Genomic DNA, 22927 nt, shown 5'->3' on the forward strand with positions numbered 1-22927 from the left:
ATTTAAGAAGGAAGATAAGAGACTGTTATAATGAAAAGCAATAGTCTCCTTGACTCACTATTCTCTTAGCTCTAGTCTTCAGAGGAAACCATTTTTAATTCATTTAATTGTTTCATTTTCACAATTCTGGTCTCTAAATAGTATACTTATCTGAGATTTCTTATTTGATCTATTAAAACATTATCTTTGATTTAATACATGAGAACTTAGCTCCATTGTACTATTCTGGATATCTCTCTTTCTTGACAATTTGGTTATATCACCATTTTCAGTTTCTCTACTGGTTACCTTTGTAGCTTGAAATAATATACCTTTATTTCTTAGTTCCATCAGTTAAGATTATTTTTGTATCCATACCTTTTAAGTTAAGGCTATTTGCATCCTTCCCTGAGCTCTCTTCACTACTCCCACCCCACACCATCAGCTATACCTTTATATGTCAAGGTTATGTCCTGTACCCATACATCTTCCCTTCACCTCTATTTTGACTCTAACTTCAAAATCAATCAATAGTGCTCATGCTCACATGATTATAATTATAAAAACATGACTCTCTGCAAAATTAAGTATTATATACCATGATGGCATGTTCTATCTTGTTCAGCTTTTTGTGTTTTTTTTTCCTCACCTAGGGTTTCTAATTGCATTTCTTTTTTCCTGTCTGCCTTTAGGTTAACACCTCTATAGGTTGTTCCAAATTTCCAAAGATGGTATCAAGGTTTTTCAAACACTTCTTCCCCCCTAGGAAACTCCCTATTGGAACTCTCAAGTCTTCTTACTCCGAGGGACTGACTCTCCTTCAGGCTTGATATTCTGGGACTTCTCTTTATTGTTCTCCTGGTTTTAGCTTCTGTTTCTAGGATCTTATAACTACCTCATTTCACTGGAGCAATCTCAAGTACTTCCCAAGTACTGGTATGTGAAAGGAAATTTTTTTAAAACATTGAATGTCTGAAAATGGCACATTTAGCTGATAATTTGGATGACTACAGAATTCTATGTTGAAAATCATCTTCCCTCAGACAGGAAGATGTGTCTTCCCTGTATCATCCAGTATGATTCATACCAAGCTTGTTGTTCTTTCAAAGGTGATTGGCTTTTTCCTCCCTAGAAGCTTGTAAGTGTTTTATTCTCTCTGTTTTAAATTTTTCCAAGAATGTGTTTGGATATGTATTTTAAATTTATTATTCTGGGCAACTCAAATATCCTTTTCTGTTTTGGAAAAAAATTCTTTGGTATCTTCTTTTTCTCCATCTTTTTCCCTTAAAGGTAAATTAGACATTCTAGATTGTCTCTCTATATCTCGCATCTTTTCACTTTTCCATCTCTGTCTTCCGGTTCTAATTTCTAGGAGATTATTTTTTATTTGGGGGAACAAAAATATGCTTTTTCAAAGCATCACATTCTTATATTGTGGAAACATCTTTTCATATGTCTCTGAAAGACATAAATTTGAGAGGGTCTGTTTTGTTTTGCTTAAGATCTTTCATTCCTGTCCCTGAGCCTTCTGTTGCCTTTATGTTATTTTTCTGTTTATTTCATTTTGGTCTTTCTCTTTCCCTTTACAGGTTTTATGGATATCCTCAAACATCTGGCCACCCTTGGCCGTCCCACCACATTTAATGGTAATGCAAATGAAGGCACCAGCACTTGCATAACCATCCTCTTTATGCCAGTCCTGCCCTATGTGCAGAAGCAAGGCTTGTCCAGTGGGGAACTCTGTTTTAGGATAATTTGGGAGTCAGACATAATACGTAGGGTCTTTGCTCTCAGGCTGCACTTTTATTTAAAATTCTGATTTTTTGACTGTTAAAAAGATACTTCCCTGATATTCTGTTTGAAAGAGGGGCGGAAGAGTAGAGGACCTGATGGGAAATTAGCCTTCTTAGTTTTAGCTGTCTAGCTATTCTGTCTCGACACACCTGCACTTCTAGGATCCTGGTTCTCTGGGGTTCTTTTTTCTTTCTTTTTTTTTTTTTTAAAAAGATTTTATTTATTTATTTGAGAGAGAGCAAGAGAGGGAAGTAGGTCAGAGGGAGAAGCAGATTCCCGGTGGGGCTGGGAGCCTGATACACAACTCGATTCTGGGACTCTGGGATCATGACCTGAGCCAAAGGCAGTTGCTTAACCAACTGAGCCACCCAGGTGCCCTCTCCAGGGTTCTTTAAGGACAATCTACTTCATTACCTGTTTCTATAACCCTCTCTCACACTCACTGGGAACCTAGAGTTCCTCATGCTACTTCCTCAGCCCCCTCCACCTATTTTTGTTTCCAGAAAGTTTCTAAAATCTCTCATGCATAGATAGCTTCCTTCTTGTTGGCTTCACTTTAAAGATTTTACTTATTTATTTGAGATATAGAGAGTGAGAGAGAGAGAGAGAGAGAGCATGAGCATGGGGGAAGGGTAGTGGGAGAAGCAGACTCCCCACTGAGCCGGGGCTCAATCCCAGGACCCTGAGATCATGACCTGAGCTGAAGGCAGACACTTAAGCCACCCAGGCACCTTTGTTGGTTTCATTTAAAAAAACAAAAAAAAAAAACAAAAAAAACCAAACTTTTTTTTAAAAAATAATTTAATAACATTTGAAAGGCAGAAGAGATTAGTATGTGGTCAGTCAGCCATCTTGAACTAGAAGTCCTTTATATTTCTAATACTCTATGAATCAATACTTCTGTGAAATTTTTCAAATTTTACATTACAATGATCTTCATGATTTGTATTAGAATGAATGCAAGGCCAAGGAGTTATTATTGTTGATCCCAGACAGACAAAAGCTCTCCTCCAGTCTTCCCTACAGTCCTAGAACACATTCATTCTCCTTTGGCCGTTTACCCATCTCTTCCTCCTCCACCTCACCTTCTGGTCAAGAAAAGCAGAAAACACAAATCCACAGAGGGGACCTGAGAGTACTCTGATTTGTTTTCCAAAGCTCCCTATTCACGTGCACAAAGCAGTGACCACATCATATCGAACTTAGAAAGTCAAAGTAGAGTCCAGTCTAACAAGGACTGCCATATTAGAAGAAAAACTCACTATACGGACATCCTTCTTTAACCTCCATCCACCTATTCACTTCCATTCACCATTAACCTCATTCACAGTGATGGAGTGCTTCTCTGGAGTTTTGTCATCTCATTTTCCACTCACGAAGGCCTTCATAGCCAGTATTGTATTTTGTTTTTAGAGGCGAGACTAAGGAACTTGCTCAAGATTATCAAGAGGGTAAAGGAGTGAGCTGGGTTCCTGGCTCTAATGTTGTGTTTCTACAGTTCCATCTGACTTCCTTTATTGTACAATAATAGTACAACAGAAAGTATCTTCTATTAACTAAACATATTTCCAAAGACAAAAATAACCCACAGAACCTTTTCTCTTTCACTTTTCCTCCTGGCCCTCCCCTTATGCATATATACCATGTAAGGTTGGAGATAGTAGCAATCTGTTACTGCTACTTACCAAAAGTACTTCTGGCATGACCAAATACTGACAATAATTTTATTTATTGCGTATTATATTCAAATGGATATGACCATCCTTTCAGTATTAAGAGTTAAATCATTTCCAATTTTTGATATTACAAATAACACTGCAATGAACAACTTTATGTTTACAGTTATATCTTGGTTTAAAAAAACCCTTTTGGGGCACCTAGGTGGCTCAGTTGGTTAAGTGTCTGCCTTCAGGTTGGGCCATGATCCCCAGGTTTTGGGATTAAGTCTCTGCTCAGTGGGAAGTCTGATTCTCTCTGTCCCTTTGCCGTTCCCCTTGCTTATGCTCTCACTCAAATCAATAAATAAATCTTAAAAAAAAAAAAGAAATGTCAACAATCAAAAAATATATGTATTTTTAAAGATTTTATTTATTTGACAAAGAGAGGGATCACAAGTAGGCAAAGAGGCGGCAGAAAGAGAGGGGGAAGCAGGCTCCCTGCTGAGCAGAGAGCCCGATGCAGGGCTTGATCCCAGGACCCTGGGATCATGACCTGAGCCGAAGGCAGAGGCTTAACCCACTGAGCAACCCAGGTGCCCCCCCCAAAATACTTTTTTTTAAAAAAGATTTTATTTAATGATTTTACAGAGAGAGAAAGAGAATACAAGCAGGGGAAGCAGCAGAGAGAGAGGGAGAAGCAGGCTCCCCACTGAGCAGGTAGCCCAACGTGGGGCTCAATCCCAGTACCAATGGATCATGACCCTAGCCAAAGACAGACGTTCAACTGACTGAGCCACCCTGGAACCCCTAAAAAAATCTTTTTAATAAAGGCCCAAGTGAGGAGTTACTGGGTTACATGATAGGAGCATTTTATATGAACCTTAATTTAGTGTATACCAAAGGGCACGTGGGTGGTTCAGTTGGTTTGGTTCAGGTCATTATCGCAGAGTCCTGGGATCAAGCCCTTCGTTGGGATCCCTACTCAGTGGGGAGTCTGCTTGTACCTCTCCCTCTGCCCTTTCTCCTGGCTTGTGCATGCTCTCTTATTCTCTCTCAAATAAATAAATAAAATCTCTAAAAAATATATAGTGTTCATCATCGTTAGCCATCAGGGAGATTCAAATCAAACCACACTGAAATGTCACTTTACACCAGTTAGAATAGCCAAAATTAACAAGACAGGAAGCACGTGTTGGAGAGGATGTGGAGAAAGGGGAACCCTCTTTCACTGTTGGTGGGAATGTAAATTGGTACAGCCACTTTGGAAAACAGTGTGGAGATTCCTTAAGAAATGAAAAATAGAGCTTCCCTATGACCCTGAAATTGCACTACTGGGTATTTACCTCAAAGATACAGATGTAGTGAAAAAAAGGGCCATCGCTACCCCAATATTCATAGAAGCAATGGCCACAGTTGCCAAATTCTGGAAAGAACCAAGATGCCCTTCAAAAGATGAATGGATATGGTCCATATATACAATGGAGTATTATGCCTTCATCTGAAAGGTAGAAGAAGGGGAGAACTGAAAAATGAAGCTTGAGGGTAATAGGGGGCCAAGCCATGGAAGGCATCCTGATCAGATCAGCATTTTAGAGAAATGACCAGAAGACAGACTAGAAAACCCAAGTCTGTAGGAAAGGAAAAGACTAGAGCCACAAGAGTGTAGGCAATGCTTTAAAAATCTACGATTTGTTATGTAATGTTCATTTTATCATCCTTAATTGTCAGTCATAAAATACCATGTTTCCACCAGCACCATGGATCAGTAAGAGACAGCTTGTGTCTACTCACTGAGCTAATGTCATTCCATCCATGAAACAAGAAGGACAATCAATCAGCCAGTGTAGACTGGTCCTTGGTCAAGTTTCAAACTTCATTATGTTTTCTTTTTTTGGAAGATTGATTGATTGTGTGAGCGGTGGGTAGGGGTAGAGGGAGAGGGAGAGAATCTCAAGCAGACTCAACGCTAAGCACGGACCTTGATGTGGGGCTCAATCTCACAGCCCTGAGATTATGGACCTGAACTGAGATCAAGAGGTAAATGCCTATCCAAGTGGGTCACCCAGGCTACCCTTCATTTAGCTTTGAAGTACTAAAAGTCACTGTGGTCATTTTAGCATTCTGAATCCCCACCCAGCCCCAATGCCCACCTCAAGGAATCCTAAGATTTGCTCCAATTATCAAGGTCCTCAACATACAACTTGATTAATTTCTGTAAAATGACCCATCTCCAAAAAGCCATCTGGATTTTTATCTTTAATAGAATCCCTATGAAGAAGTGTAACAAAACTCCTCAAAAATGGGTCTTAAATTCATTCAAAAGCATACAAAAATAAACTCACCACTGAGTAAGGCCCCTCTCAGGGATTGGTAGGGAGGAGGAGGTTGCTGCCCTACATCTTATGGTTCATCCTCGAGGTCAAAGTGTTAACCATGTCTGGTTGAGTTTTGCCCACACCAAAGAGAATACCTTAGAAAATGCAAATGTCATGAGCTTTGTCATACCTTAAAGAATCGTATGCAAAGAAAGGGCCACTTGGAGCCTTTTATCACTGAGCACAGGTCTGCACAGCCTGATGGGAAATTATCCCTGGGCGTCCATGTTAGTGGAAGATATTGTCCACTGACACCCAACTTGCTCTTGAAATAGATATAAAAAAGAGACCCATTCTACTTTTTAAGTCTCTGCTGAAGGAAGAGACAGGAAGAGCTACATATATGGGTATTTATGATCCTATTCTTTTCCTCAATGCAAGCAAATATTTTGAATATCATTTAACAAACCACCCAACTGAACATCTACAAAGTCTCCTAAGAAAGAGCCCACTTTTAAAGTAGTTAATTTCTCTCTTCCAAACCTAAAAGAAGAGAAGAGGGAAAGCTTTCTGAAGACTGTCTCCTTCAAGGGTTCATCTTACTATGCTCTCTGGGGTTATATGCTTGTGATCCCCTGGGTTTGCCTTTGCTTGGCCCTGTCCTTCTTACTGAGCTCTCCATGGGCAATCCCAACCTCTCCTGGACATCAGCCTCTACTTCCACTGAGGACCCTGTCCTAATGACTTCTTCCGGAGTTTCTCCCTCTTAAGAGAAGGACTTGCTGGATAGACACCTCCACCTGGATGTCCCCAGAAGCATCTGGAGCTGCATAAGCCCAGAACAGAAGTTGCTTCCCCCTCCCCCTTCCCAGCCTGTGTCTTGTCTGCAATTCTCTATAGTGGTTGCTGCCCATAATACCCATCCAGTTATCCAACCAAAGCTGTAACCTGGACAAATCAATGACTTCTCATACTTTCTCACACCTGCAGGTGTTCAGTTGCTGAATCTTACCAATTTTACCTCCTTAACACTGTTCAAATCTAGAGACTTCCTCTCCAATCCCTGCTGCCCCTGCCACCATGTCATTCCTAGGTTATGGCAACAGCCTTGTAGCTCATCTTCTGCCTCCAGAAATGTCTGCAGGGAGGATCCTGGCAGTGCGCTCACATCGTCATAGGTGTTTATAAAATTTGCAGAAGTAATATAATTTAACCACAACAGGCCAAGACTCTTGTCTCCTTTTGTTCCAGCTTCTCTGTGTCTCATAACCCTTTTACTGACATAAGAGACCCTGCTAAAGCATTTCTGGAATTCAAAGGAGAGCTGAGGTGGAGATTTATTTAATTTGGGTGTAAAATATATCTACATAGTTCACTGTCACTTCCATGGATAGGTAAATTATCAGTAACAGATTATTTCTAATACCCAATATGCTGATATTAGCATATCACTTGATGGTGCCCTGAGGCACCCAGCCTCAGAAGTATGGAGGTTCTGGAGGAGACACAGGGTTTCAAATGTATAGGGCCAGAGCCTGTCTGCAGCAATTTCCTCCAAATACTGCAGCTCATGTAGGAAGGAACTGGGGATTCCCCCAATTTTGTTAATGATCCTAAACATTTATATAACATTATCAGTAACAAAATGTGAAATTTTCTGTTTTCTAAACTTTCAGTACAGATTAAAAGACAAAGTTCAATCAGCCACAATAATAGAACTCTTGCAAATTACACAGAAAACAAACAGGCAAACAGAGAAATTGTGAAAGAATTGACGTAAGTAGTTCACAGAAAAAGAAACGTGGATGGACAATTTATGCATGAAAGGGTGTATAACTCTAGTACTCATCACTAAAGAAATTCAGTGTTTTCTTTTAAAATGCTCCTTTATACCTATCAAATGGCAAGGTCAAAAAGCCTGATAATTCACAGTATTGGTAAAAGTGTGGGGAAGTACAATTTCATTGAAGGGCCGTTTAGTAGTATCAATCAGAATGTCAGAGGCAAGAAACATTGACCCATTCCATTTCGAGAAAGTTTTCTACAGCTATCTTTGAAGTGGTCCAATCCCGTCTCACCTAAATGGCTGCAAAAACCTTTGATTTTCCTGTTCTATCCTTATCTTGCCTCCCAGAGTCTAGTCTCCACATAGCAGCCTGAGCAATCCTTTAACGACTCTGTTCAGCTCTACAGTGTCTCTCCATTTCACGCAGAGTCAAAGCCAAAATCCTCCAACAGCCAATAAGGCCCTAGGGGATCAGTTCCCTGCTATGTCTCTGACCATCTCCTACCTCTCTCCCCTTGGCTCACTAGGCTCCAGCCACACTGGCCTCCTTGCTCGTTCTTTAAAATGCCAGATGCATGCCCACCCTCCTACTGGTGACATTCTGTTTGAACTCTCACCCTGGATGTCCCACATGGCTGTCCTACCACCTTAAAGTCTTCACTCCTGCTTCACCCACAAGGAGGTGTCATATATAATGAGTGGCTAAAACCATGCCTGGGATATAGAGGGAACTTGCTAAATAATTGTGGAATTACTTCTGAATAAATAGACAATGTGGGTCAGGTCAATTAGTGTCTGAAATAATTATAATAATGCCTTCCAGGGTTTTTTCAAGAAAGAATTGAAATATATGAACTCTAAACCCAAGAGAATTAAACTGCATGACATTAATAAGTCAAGAGAGATGTAACTGGGGTTAATATGAGACAAAGTTTTGGTTGGATGGTTGTACTGATTAGTTTTTTAAATTATTATAAGCTAAAACTGAATGTTAAAGTGTTTTGAGAGTCAGACATAAAGGCAGGCATACTGTATGAACCAATTTTAGTCCAAAAAACAGGCAAAACTAACCTATGGTGACAGAGGTCAGGGTAGTGATTGGCTCTGGGATGGAAGGTTCATGACTAGAGAGGAGCATGAGCATGGCCTCTGGGGCGCTATGTGTTGGTTATAGGGGTGTGTCCACCTTGTATAAATTCACTGAGTGGGATACTTATGAGTTGTGCTTTTCGGAGGTGGGGGTACATATTTTACACTTTAGTAGGTAACCACTAAAAGAACAGAAATATAGTGAATAACTTCCAAACTTGGAGGAGGATGCTGGGCATGGATGAGGGATAAAATAAGGAAAAAAAAAAAAAAGACTCAGAAAGTAATCAAGAGAAGACAAAATGGAAAAGGTAGAAAAATAGATTATTATAAAATAAGACAGTTGAAAATAATCAATGTGTATCAAGAATCATAATGAATGAGAATGAATAGATGCACCAGTTAGAAAACAAAAATGCTCAAACTAAATTTTTCAAAATTCCAGTTATCTCTTGTTAATGAGGGACATGTTAAAAAAAAAAAAAAAGATACTGAAAGACTGAAATTCGGGACGCTTGGTGTCTCAGTTGATTAAACATCGGCTTTTAGCTCAAGTCATGATCCTGGGCTCCTGGGATCGAGTCCCATATCAGGCTCCAGGGAGCCTGCTTCTCCCTCTGCCTGCTGCTCCTTCAACCCAGACAAATATATAAATAAAATCTTAAAAAAAAAAAAAAAAAGATTGAAATTAAAGTCTTGTGAAAGATACACCAGGTAAATATTAACCAAAAGAATGCAGGTAAACTTTATTAGTATCAGACAAAAAAGACTTAAAGACAAAAGGCGTTATCAGAGATACAGGGTTACCACATAATGATACTAAATAAATGATACTGAAGAATTTAATTCTCAGTTTGCATACCTCATAACATGGCTCAAAACTGACACAACTAGGGGCTCCTGGGTGGCTCAGTCGGCTAAGTGTTTGCCTTTGGTTCAGGTCATGATCTCATGGCCCTGGGATCGAGCCCCATGTTGGACTCCCTCTCCCTCTGCCCCCCAACCTGCTTGTGCTTGCTCAAATAAATAAATAAAACCTTAAAAAGACAAACAAACCAAAAATGACACAAGTATAAAGAGAAATATGTAACACAATTCTTTCAATAAATCAGACTAAATGGACAAAAAGCCAGGAAGGACATTAAAGATATCAACAGCACTATGAATAAACTCAATCTAAGGAACACAGACATAGATTCTATCCAACAATTATAAAACATACAGTCTTTGCAAGAAAGCATGGAACATTGATTCAGTTTGACATGCGCCAGGCTCTAGGACTGGGTTCAAGACCTTTAAAGGGATTGGTATCATACAGACCACATTCTCTATCAAGAATGCACGTATGTTAGAAACCAGTGAACCAGAAAAAATACTTATATTTAATAATTGCTACTTTTGAACTACTTCTGAACATTTCCAGGTCCAAAGAGTAATCCAAATAGGCATTTTTAGAAGCAAATTATAATAATAATATACTACATATCAATAATAATAATACATATCAATAATAATAATAATATATATACTACATATCAACACAGGAATTGGAGCTACAGAGATACTTGAAAGAAATACATAACGTTAAATATTTACAGGAGGGAAGAAGAAAGGCTGGGTTACAAAGTTTCAGATAAAGGAAGGAAACACCAAAGATAGGAACCGTGAGGCTTGAAACAGAACAAACATACAAGAGAGAATTTGGGAGTCAACGCTCTAAATTGTGCAGAGACGAAAGCCATGGTAAAAATTAGCGTGCACAACATTTCAACCGCAAATCTGAAAATCCAGATGAAATGGACAAATTCTATGAGTAGTTACATATTGATATTTTTCAATATGCTTAAAATATTTCATCGTATAATTTTTTTATGATTATGTTAGTCCCCATACAGTATATCTTCAGTTTTTGATGTAGTGTTCCGTGATTCACTATTTGCGTATAACACATGGATTGCTCCCTACAATTCACGCCCTCCTTAATATAATTTTTAACACTTAGTCTTAAATTGAGACTAAGGCATACTTAAAATAAAAGTCCATACCATTTATAGGCAGAAAACCTTTGTTTTTTAACTTCAAAACTCAGGTGACTGAGCAGAAAAATTGTGGGTTTTTTTTTCTCTTTTTTTTTTTTCACCCACAGCAGAGACAGGAAACCCCACCTGGGTGCTTTGGATGCCTCAAAAGGTCACAATGTTAGTGGGACTGAGCAGTTGAGCTTGCAGGCCGAAAGGAAACAGCAAATGACTTAGCCCAAATGAAAAAAGTGAAGTATTGCTGACAGCTCCCATTTGCACGGCGCCTCACAAAAGCCCGGATTTGCTCTCCGGCATGCTTCAGCTCTGTGTGTGGACACACACCTTCCCACCTTCAGTACAGGTAATTGCAATGGCTACTGCCTGCTGCACAACAGACATGCTGGGTCCATCCTGGATGCCCAACAGCCATTTTTTTTTTTTTTAAGATTTTATTTATTTATTTGACAGACAGAGATCACAAGTAGGCAGAGAGGCAGGCAGAGAGAGGAGGAAGCAGGCTCCCGTGGAGCAGAGAGCCTGATGTGGTGCTCGATCCCAGAAACCTGGGATCATGACCTGAGCCAAAGGCAGAGGCTTTAACTCACTGAGCCACTCAGGCGCCCCACCAACGGCCGTTCTTTTAATCCTGATAACTAACCAAGGCGCTGTTGTTCCGGTTTTAGGATGAACAGACTAGTGGAGGAACGCACCCACAGGCTCACTCTGAATCAGATAGAGGCCAAGACTCAAGGCCAAATCCATCTGAGGCCTCCCTTCATAGGCCCTTTTAAACACCAGGCAGTCACCAGCCTGGTCCAAAGCAGGCTTGGTCCCAGACCAGCCCACAGCAAGCCCGCACCAAGCACCCACCTTACGAATGACGTCTCGCAGAGCAAAATACTTCTCAGTGAGGTCCCCTGCCTCGCTCAGTGGGGCATCATAGTCGTAGCTGGTGGGCTGTGCTTTGTAGGGCATGTTGGCTCCTAGAAGACAAAAATATGCCGCTAGTTACCAGCTAATTACTAGGCTTTCCCCCGGGACAAGTTCTTTGGGATTTACGGGCTCAGGGCCATGGAGAGAGAAAATAAAGGACACATTAAAAACCAACTGTCAAGCAATAGAGAGGGGCCTGAGGAGTCAGGGTTTAGAGAAATGCATTTCTTCCTGCATGTGGCCCTCACCAAGCACCTGAGAGTCTACAAGGCCCTGTCCCCACCCATTCTCTCAGCCAGAGTTCTTAGCAGAGATCTCAGCGGATGTCACCACCCTTGAACCAGCAGGAAAGCTGAAGCTCTCCCTGAACCCAGCTCCATGTCTCACAACCAGAAGTGGCAGGGTTTTCGGCATGACCCATACCTCTCACTAATAACCCCGAAGTCTGGGATCTTTTCCATGCCCTCGGACCAAGGATCAGCTGAACACAACCGAGGGGTTATCAGAACACACAAAGTGGAAGATGACTGAAACACACATCGGTCCCCAGATTCAAGAGGAACCCTAAGGTCTTTGTAACGTCTGCAGTCAGAGGTGCTGCGGTGTCCTCTCATACCCCCTTCAGGAGCAAGTCAAGCCCTCACAGCCCCAGCTGCCAGGAGGGTTAGCTGCTGCTGGCTCTCAGATGTGTCCCTCTGCTCACAGGCCTCTGCTGTGTGGCCTTGCCTAGGTTATGGCCCTCCGGGGAGAGCCCATACCCAATGACTGACCAAGGGGGTGCTGCAAAACCCAGGTCCTGTCTGTCCAAGCTGTAGACCTCCCTCTAGAACCAGCTGAGCCACCTTCAGAGCTGTCTCATTGCTCAACATCTTCCTCTGCCCACGTCTGCCACCCACACTCTTGAAAGGTGAATGCGCGCCAATAAAACCTCCTGCTGGGCACCTTCAGTCTGTCTCCCAGGAGATGAAACCCACAACAGAGCCTGAGAACTAATGCCGAAAAAGATGAGAAAAGTAGATGGCTTGGCAATTATCGTTCCAGCGACAGAGCCTCGAGCAGATGCTCCTCCCCTTGTCACAGACGTTCACAGGTAGGAGATTGGGTCCAACAGTGGGCAGTGATCCTCTGCTCCTATTAGAAAACTCACCCATGCCACACAGAGAGCTCGTCCAGATTCCTGAGCCCCACCCCACCTTAGATTCTGAGTTGGTAAGTCTGTGGTGGGACCTGGGACTCTGCATTCCTAACAGACTCCCAGGTGATGCTGATGCTGCCCTCCGAGAACCACCAAGGCTCTGGGCCAGCCCTTTCTCTTCTACTCCAGAGAGCGTTTGACAACACAAGGGTATGAGAATAAAGCTGCTTTTGGATCATTTTAGAGCCAAGTTAATTTTTAAGCAAATGAGGCAGAAAATCTGATCGTTCACCTATGATTTAAGTAGTAAGTTCCTTTGACCAATCCTCCAGCCCACAAATGATGGAGCTGCCTTGGGTGAGCCTACTGGTGGGGAAGCTGACAGATGAGCTAGGCTGACGATCAGCTCATGGTTTCATCAGTTCTTTGCACAAAATCCACCCTTCTGGAGGACCTGGACCGCTCAGGCAACTGAACTGACTCAGTCCTATGACCTTTCCCATCTTTTGTATTATCAGAGGCAGCAGCCTGCCAACAGGTCCACCGGCCTGTGGGGATACATACATTAAAGCACATCCTTTGCTGTGAGATGCAAAGGAAAATAAAACCACATCCCTTGTTGTGAGGAGCTCACCCCTTTGGCGGCCCCTCCTCTAGCTCTAATGTGGCAGTCACCTTGCCCCCCTACCCCGGGGCCCCCAGTTCCTATGCACATATTCATGGCACCACACTAGCCTCCTGAACATTGGAGGTAGGTGTGGCCTCACTGACCTGCGCTGAGCTCATTCAGTGGTTACCAAGTTGAATTGAACGATGTAACTCACAGATGGGGACGCACACAGGCCGAGTGTGGTGCATGTGCCTGTGTGAGCAGGTGTAGCTACTGTGGACAGAATGGGCAGGGAGCTCCCCGCCAGGGGTTTTGCTCTCATTGCTCTCTGTGGGGATCTGGCCTGAAGAGCAGCTGCTAAGAAGCACAGACTGGCCCTCCTCCTTGTCCCCAAAGAGGCCAAGCACTGGGGCAGGTGAGAGAGACCCACAAACACAGGTGGGGCTGGTGTGGGGTTTCAGGATGCAGGAGGTGATACGAGCCCACGACCAGCTTTCAAGGCCCAGGTCTGAGCCAGCCCTAGCCTCTGCCAGCCGAAGGCAAAACATGTGGGCTTTTTTTGGTACCCTGCTTTTCTAATCAGTAAAATGGGTCTATAATCTACTGCACAGATGAGACTGCTATGAGGCCTAAATGGGAAAACAGAGGCAGAAAAGAGAATTTTATGGTTTCTGGCAGGGTTGGGAGCAATGCAACGGACTTTTTCTGGAAGGACAACTTCCATTTTCTGAGTGATTGTTCTTATCTTAGTTTTTTAAAAAGAAGAATATATCATTTTACGTAAAATAACACAACATTTTAAAAAATAGTACCATGGACTGTAAAGTTTCCCAAAAATATCAGTCCTTATTCCTGGACTGGATGCTTGGCACAAGTCTATGAATGGAAGGTAGGTGGAATCTTATCTACTGAATGAAAAAGGCATGGATACACAGACATGATCTAAGACTTCAATGAGCAAGCCTGGTGTACTATGATCTTTTAAGAAGTGACATTTGAGTTTTGCAGTATCTCCATTTCTTGGCTCTGGTAATAGGAGTAACATCAGTAACACCTGTAAGCAAAGTCTTCTCCTAGCCCATCCTACCCTGCACGAAAGAGAGCAGTTCACAGGAGCTGTACCACCCAATTACAGATCCTTGGAGACTCAGGCCCAAATGAAGCTTCCAAAACTCAGCATTGAGGGGCATCTTCAATGATTCAGAGAGAAAAATGCAGGTGTGGAGAGGGGTGAGCAATGAGCTGGAGAGGGGAAAGAAAACTAACATAGCGTGGTTTGTCTGCAAAAATCAAGGGCAATGAAGAGAATTTTGTCATTATTTTTCCTACTAAAGAAAATAAAAAGAGGGCGTCTGAGTGACTCAGCCATTAAGCATCTGCCTTTGGCTCAGGTCACGATCCCGGGGTCCTGGGATCGAGCCCCATATTGGGTTCCCTGCTTGGCAGGGGGCTTGCTTCTCCCTCTCCCACTCCTCCTACTTGTGTTCCCTCTCTGTGTCTCTCTCTGTTAAATAAATAAATCTTTAAAAAATAATAATGTTAAACATACAAATAAATAAAAAGAGACCATATAGGAATTAAAAATGGTATGGTACAGTCATTTCAGAAAATACCATAGCAGTTCCTCAAACACGAAGCAGAGTTAGTTGTATCACGTGACCCAGCAATTGCACTGAGGTATACACCCAAAGAACTCAAATGAGGATTCAAATGAATACTTCCGTGCTAGCATTCATAGCAACATTATTTATAACGGTCAAAAAGTGGAAACAACTCAAATGCCCATCAACTGACAAACGGATACACAAAACACTGTGCATTGATACAACAGAATATTATTTGTCAGTAAAAAAAAAAAGTGCTGACCTACGCTACAAAACGGATGGCCCTAGAAAAGATTACACTAAATGAAAGAAGCCAGATACAAAACACCACATATTGTATAATTCTCTTTATGAGAAATGTCCAGAATAGGCAAATCCATAAAGACAGACAGTACAGATGAGTGATTGCTAAGGACTGGGAGGAGGGGGAGGAGGGAGTTTCTCGGGTAAGGGGTTTCTTTTCAGGGTAGTGAAAACGTTCTGGAATTGGATGGTGGTAATGGTTGCAGAGCTTTGTGATATACTAAATACTACTAAATGGTACACTTAAAATTGTGATTTTTATGGTGTGTGAATTCTATGTCAACAAAACATTAAAAAAAAAAAAGAAGAAGAAGAAAAAGATCATAGCAGAATACATGGGCAAGTAAGCTATTGCCCAGCTACTTGTTTTACAACCATAAGGTTGCTGGGGCACCTGGCTGCTCCGTTGGAAGAGCACATGACTCTTGATCTCGAGGTTGATGAGTTCGAGCCCCACACCAGGTGCAGAGAGTACATAAAAAAAAAGTAAACTTTAAAAAATTAGAAAAAAAAATCAAACCAGTAAGTTTTCTAAGTGCACATGTTCCTTAAAAATTTTTTTAATGACTTAAAAAATTATATAGGCAGTTTTTATAATATCAGGAAATTTGGGAAAATAAAAATTGTCTGTAGGTACTCCCTACCCCCAAATCAAGCACCAGAAACATTCTAGCATAAACCTCCACAACCTTGTTCTTACCGTTCCAATAGGCAAAATTGGTCCCACCTATAAACATGTACCTACAAGGAAACAAGAGAATAGACATACTTCACTGTGAGCCCACAGCTGTGGAGGGGGCCCTGCCCTCCAGAAATGGACACTCACAGGTTCACATTCGCCCCACGGGCAAGTATATCATGGAGGGAGGAAGCCACCACTTCAGTCTTCACTGTTGAGTGAGGTTGGCCCCAGTGGTCTAACCAGCCGGTATAGAATTCAGAATTCACCTAGAAGGACAAGAGGACATGGAGCTTAGGATGGACTTAGGACCTTCGGAGCCTGGCACCTGCCAGTACCCTTCACCCTCTCTACTCCACCAAAGGACGGGTGGAAAACCGTGTTACAGGTCCTGCTTAGCCCAGAGCTGGGAGACCAGGGGTGAGGGGCTCCAATGACAGCACTGCCCAAATACAGTTTTTAGGTGCCGACAATACAGATATTACTGAAAAGTTGTCCTGCAACAAAATTTTGTCAGCCAACCCTGAGTTTAAATGAGGCAGGAAAGTTTGTTGGGCAAAAGAATTGGGTGGCAAAATATTTTAATAAAATTATCCGATCTAAGTTCGCCTTTTATGTCAGTCCAGATTTTTAAGTCCCAGGTTGACTTAAGGTGAGGGGAACTCATCCAAGTATTCTGCCAGGTGGGCCCCACTCACTTCATGTTTCTCTTGAGCAATTACCCTGCCACGCCCTTTGTCTCAAGAAGGAGAAAGAAGTCTGGATGTCTTCTGGGGCCTCCTTGTCTCAGGGTCTAGGAAATCCCCCCCAACGCACCCCGAGTCTGTGAATGCAGGTTCTCCATGGCTCACTGAGCAGCAGAGGCTCTGTGCACAGGTGGGGAAGCCTGACCCCACGGCCAGAGAAAGCAAGGACTCACCCCCCTAGTTAGTAGCAAGCCACCTCACCTCAACCCACACCTCACCTCCAGTTCTTACCAATGGTCCTTTGGGCTCACTCTTTCTCTGGACTTCGAAAGCAGCAGTGATGTTGGCACCTGAAAATCATGAGAGAGAGAAGAAAGGTCAGTCATTGGAATGATAAGAAGTTAAGTAAAAATAGCCCTTCACAAACCTTCAGCCTGAGGCCTCGCCCTTCGCCACACACTGTGGGCCTGGAACACCTCCCAGCCAGCTGTAGGCTGGCCTCGGACCATCCACCCACCAGACATGTGGGGACCACAGAATGCTGCTTCCTCTCTGAGAGGTCCCCTTAGCCTCTCCTGACTGCACCACCTCAGGAGATCATGTCACATTTCCCCAAGGCCTGGACACGTGTTTTGTGTTCTCTCTTCAAATAGACATCTGACCTAGATGTTCCCTATAGGATGTGCTTGCTTTGTTTTGTTTAAAGATTTTATTCACTCATTTGAGAGAACGAGCACAGGCAGAGAGAGAGGGAGAAGCAGACTCCCCAGCTGAGCAGAGAGCCCGATGTGGGGCTTGAACCCAGGACCCTGAGATCACGATCTGAGCCGAAAATCACGATCTAACCCACTGAGCCATCCAGGTGCCCCGATGGGCTTGCTTTGAGGTTATTTCCTTGCAACCTCCATAGCATCACACACGTAATAGTACCATGGGTATCTGCCCAGTAATTAACAAATCAAAGGGTTGGATGTGGTCTTTCTGCCAGAATCATGGCATATACGCTGATTTTGAATTTGTACATCATCAGACATCCCAGGCTACGTACTCCTAAGTTTTCCTTCTAAAATATCCCATTAAGATGCCTGCATGTGAGCTTGCCCCTGGGGTCTTCTTTGTCCCTCCCCCTCTAAAGGGAATGAAGCTCTCCCCACAGAGGGGCAGGCTGCCCTTCTTCAGTGACTGAGCAACCACAAAGGGTGTCTCTCTAGCCAAAACCGTGGACACCCTGGCCCCAGACTTCACAATCCACTTCCCACAGCAAGTACCCAGAGTGGAGACTACAGCAGACAAGACCTCCAAATAACCTCTTGCTTTCTGTAAGGCCAGGTTTCAGAAGAGAACGTGCCCATCCAGAGTGGAATCCTCTTTACTTTATGGCTGTGAATGTCCCACTATTAAGCGTCGGGTGGCATCCGGATCTCTCAGTTCTGTTCCCATGCACTTCCTCCTGTGACCTGACCCTGGCACTGGCCTCGTCCCACACACATGAATGAGGCCCCCATAAGCCCCACCTGCCCCAAGTCCACGGGCCCTCCAGGGGGCCGCCCTTCATCCCAGAGCCGAAGCCACTGTGCCATCACCCCACACACGTAATGCTTCGAACAAACCCAGAATAACCTTCCCATTGTTTCTCCCAACAGAAAGATACTGCACGTCTTCATTACTGTGGTGGGAAAAGTGCCAAAGCGGGAGGAAACCAGCGGGCCACTTCCTCTGCCACTCTTTGTAGATGTGTTATTTCACCACCAAATGCCCGCTGTCACGCATCCTGTGTCTAGAAACACTAGATTCACTTAAAGCTAGTAGTCCTTTTCTTTTTTGCTAATGTAGAGGAATGCCTTTAAAACTACTGTTGGTAGGAATGCAAGCTGGTGCAGCCACTTTGGAAAACAGTGTGGAGATTCCTTAAGAAATGAAAAATAGAGCTTCCCTATGACCCTGCAATTGCACTATTGGGTATTTACCTCAAAGATACAGATGAAGTGAAAAGAAGGGCCATCTGTACCCCACTGTTCATAGCAGCAATGGCCACGGTCGCCAAACTGGAAAGAGCCAAGATGCCCTTCAACAGATGAATGGATAAGGAAGATGTGGTTCATATACACTATGGAGTATTATGCCTCCATCAGAAAGGATGAATACCCAACTTTTGTAGCAACATGGACGGGAATGGAAGAGATTATGCTGAGTGTGATAAGTCAAGCAGAGAGAGTCAACCATCATATAGTTTCCCTTATTTGTGGAGCATAAGGAATAACATGGAGGACATGGGGAGATGGAGAGGAGAAGGGAGTTTGGGGAAATTGAAGGGGGAGATGAACCATGAGAGACTATGGACTCTGAGAAGTATCTGAGGGTTTTGGAGGGGCGGGGGGTGGGAGGTTGGGGGAGCCAGGTGGTGAGAATTATGGAGGGCATGTATTTTTTTTTTTTAAGATTTTATTTATTATTTATTTATTCGTCAGAGAGAGAGAAAGTGAGCGAGCACAAGCAGGCAGAGGCAGAGGAAGAAGCAGTCTCCCTGCCGAGCAAGGAGACCCATGTGGGATTCCATCCCAGAATCATGACCTGAGCCGAAGGCAGCGGCTTAACAGAGCCACCTAGGCGTCCCTGGAGGGCATGTATTGCATGGAGCACTGGGTGTGGTGCATAAACAATGAATTCTGGAACACTGAAAAGACATTTTTAAAAAATAAATAAAAATTTAAAAAAATAAAAAATCAAAGTTCAACTTCAGTCTTCTGTACACCTGTCTTGAGGGAGAGACCCAGTGCTGCATGTGGAATGTGAGTGGGCTGTCATACCTCTCAGCCAACAAGGCAGTGGGGTCATCAGGGTACTTGAAGAGCAGGCCTTTTTTTTTTTTTTTTAGGGGAGAGGGGAAGGGAGTTAACACTTATTTTGAAATCATCTCAAACTTAAAGAGTTGTGAGAATAAAGAACTCATAATCCCAAAGAACCAAGATTCCCCAATTGTTAATATTTTGCCACGCTTGCTTTATCAGTGTCTCTGTCTCTCTCTCTCAACACACTTATTTTTTTCTGAGCCATTTGTCAGTAAGTTGCACACAGGAGGGCCCTTTACCCCTAAATATTTCAGCGCACGTTCCCTAAGAGCAAGAGCATCCTTTACATAAACACAATAAAATTATAAAAAACAGGAAATTAACATGAAGACAATCCTATTATCTAATCTACAGAATTGATTCAAAAAAATTAGATTGTCCCAATAACGTCCTTCACAGCATAGAAAGGTAAAAGCAAGTCCAATCTGGGAGCCTTTTCAGGAGTACACACTACCTTGTCGGTGGCAGGTCCTTCATGAAAGCTGCTTTCTTTTTTTTTTTTTTTTTTAGTATATGTGCTGCCGAAGTGAGCACTGAAAGCTGCTTTCTTAACATTAAATGTCTTAACATTTACGACAGCCAGGAGCCCCCCACCAGCCTTGCTCCCAGAGCCTCCAGAGCCAGAGCAGACAATCTGTGTGGCATCTACTGACTACCTGTGGGCCCTCACTGTTCATAGCGCTGAGTTCAGAACAGGAGGGCAGGTAAGTTCCCAGCACTCCGGGCGGACAGGCCCGAAGGGACAGCCCTGAAAGGTGACTGCTTTGGGGCAGAGCTCCTGGCAGCAGTCCCTAAGACAACAGAGCTCCAGGCTCTGGGCTCCAGGTGTGCTCCCCAGTGCTAAAAACAGAGCTCTTGCCCCTAAAGGGCCAATCAGCTTAAATGAAATCACCTGTACACTGGAGGCTGCTTTATTCATTCTTCCATTTCACCCGTTCCTTGGTAACAGAAAATCTGAGAGCTCTCATTCAATGTACCCACTTAAAACACAGCTGCCCTGAGCGACTGGTGGGTTTCACTGCCCAGCCTGCACGGCCTGAGCTGGGTTTGACTGTGATTACAAACACCGACCTGGTCCGAAGTCCACTGTGGCATAGAGTCCCTGCAGGGCCCCGCACTGCAGGAACGGCTCAAGTGCCCCATCTGTGGTAAACAGGAGCACGTCCTTGCCCAGGTGGTAGTGGAAGAGCTTCTGCAGGAAGCGCAGGTAGTCGTAATCACAGGTGAAGTAGCTGCCGTATTCGTTTTCAACCTACAAGTCACAGAAGAGGCGGGGGAATCAGGAGAGCCCAATATGCTCATTCTAGCGCCCGCAGACAGTACCGGGCATCTGTGAGATGACAAGGCCCAACGACTGCCAAAAATACTTACTAATCTCGATCCTCCGAGTTCATTTTCCAAAGAGCTGCTCAGCATAAAAACTTACCTTCTACTACTTCCCACTCCACCAAAGAAAGAAAAACAAAAACCACCAGGTCGGTTTCGGATTGGAGTGACTTTCTAGCTTATACTAAATAATAGATACTTGAAATGTTACACGAATAAGATCTGCCCATGGAAGAATATTAGAAAATGCGGGGAAACGCAAAGAAAATAGAAAAATCATGTGTTAATTCCTTTAGCTAGAGAGAAGTGCTACAACCATTCTGACTTAGTCTTCCAGACTGAAACATGTACACGCACCCTAAATACACACGACACAGTCAGTGTTCTCTGTTCTCAGAACTGGTATCCTATTACTTGCACCACTTGTAACCTTAGTTCCGCACTGTAACACACTATGCAAAATGTCCATGGCAGTCGAGGGCAAATGCTGGATAAGGATGTACCATCATTTCCCTGATCTACAGCCAAACATTCGGGTGGTCCTCCCTTTCGTACGTACTCCATCACCAATGCTCAGTCTGTGTTCAGTAGCATCCGTGGTTTTCCACCAGGAGTTATTCCCCCCGCCCCCGCCCCCTCAGGGAACACATGACAATGTTTGCAGCTCTTTTGGGTTGTTACAAGCGGCAGGGGGTGAGAGAGTGCGCTGCTGGCTTCCCCAGTGGGGAGAGGCCAAGGGAGGCTCCCAAACTTCCCGCCTGCCAGCCTCCACAACAAAGGATTATCAGGTGCAGGAGGGCAACAGTGCTGAGGGCGGGAGACTCTGCCCCACGCCACGCATTTTCATTTTCTCGAGTTCTCGGGGGTGGACAGCACCCCGAAAGAGGTGAACATGGATTCTTATAGGAAAAAAGAACACCTTACTCTTTTTTATCTGTAAAGCACAGATATACATACGCTTATACAGGAGATGGAAAGCATTACAATTCCACGGGGTGGGGTGGGGGGGAATTAGACAAAAGTGTCTAAAGAGGCTCTTTAGGGGCCACAGTGAAAACAAGGTGAAGAAACATTGCTGTAAAGCAATAAAATGAATGGCCTTCAGCTCCACCCAATACATGAAACAGTCTTAGAGCCGCAACGTTGAGTGAGGGAAACAATACAGACGGCATGTCCCCCACCGAAACTTCAAACGGTCCCAACCAAACTGTAACTCTGGGTACATACACAGGTGTTAAAAAAAGAAACACCAAGAAACGAACGGCCATGAAAAAGACACCAGGGAAACTTCTCGGGTGCTGACCACACGCTAGTTCCCATACTGGGCGGTGGTTCCCATCCTAATCATCCCATCATTACACCACACACTGGTGTCCGAGTTCACAATCTGACAAAAATGAGAAAAATACCTGGCCATTCAATTTCAACCTGCACTTAAGGCAAAATAAATTGTGATCCTGGGGATCCAGAGTCATTAAACATAAGCACAAGAAACTGGGAGCCCCAGGAAGAGAGGTGGCTGGCAGAGACCAGTAAGGAAGCTTCCCCACAGGGGCTGCCCAGGGCAGCTGTAGGGGCAGAGGCACTGTTCCAGGAAGAAGACAGGTAGCGAGTACTCCCTGTCTGCTAGATGGCCAGTAGCTTTGTGTGGCCCGTGGACAGTCAGGGAGGAGGCACAGGACCGTGAAGGGCGGAGATGAACGGAATGCCACCCCCCCTCTGCACAGGGCTGCTTTCCGAACAGTTCGATGAATGACTCTCTCCCCAGACAGAGGGAATCCCTCTGATAATACTTTCATGTTGCAGATTCAGACTGTAGTGAGTATGCCCAGCGCCAAGAGCTTCACCGGTCCTGAAACCACCCTGGAAAACGAGGACTTTGCTCCTCACACAGAGCAGGAAACCCCTCCTTGGGGCTCCTGACACTTTGACTGATCCTACAGGTGTGCCTCTGGAAATAATTGAGAGCCATTGAAGAAAAGCTTTGCAAATACTGGCAAGATACTTTCCTCATTTTCTTTTTCTCCCCTCTTTTAACATGATCTCTTTAAATGGGTATGTGTTCCTTTGTCCTCTGGCCATCCACAAGTTCAGAGCTAGCTTCAGGGTCAGCTCGAGCAACTAAGTGGGCCAGAGCCTTTGCGTTTCATCTTCCTCTCC

At 43.8% G+C, this 22927-nt stretch overlaps 1 protein-coding gene across 1 annotated transcript in view; it reads right to left on the minus strand.

The window, feature by feature from the left end:
• The window catches only part of GLB1 (galactosidase beta 1), a 79278-nt gene that overhangs the window by 28028 nt on the left and 28323 nt on the right, over window positions 1-22927 (minus strand). The window contains exons 6-10 of the mRNA XM_044252762.1: window positions 20513-20693; window positions 16884-16942; window positions 16054-16175; window positions 15928-15968; window positions 11513-11625 (exon numbers count right to left, since the gene is read on the minus strand). Of these exons, the coding sequence (XP_044108697.1) occupies window positions 11513-11625; window positions 15928-15968; window positions 16054-16175; window positions 16884-16942; window positions 20513-20693 (516 nt within the window). The remainder of the gene's footprint in view (window positions 1-11512; window positions 11626-15927; window positions 15969-16053; window positions 16176-16883; window positions 16943-20512; window positions 20694-22927) is intronic.

This window comes from Neovison vison, chromosome 6, assembly GCF_020171115.1.
Source record: "Neovison vison isolate M4711 chromosome 6, ASM_NN_V1, whole genome shotgun sequence".
Lineage (NCBI taxonomy): Eukaryota > Metazoa > Chordata > Mammalia > Carnivora > Mustelidae > Neogale > Neogale vison.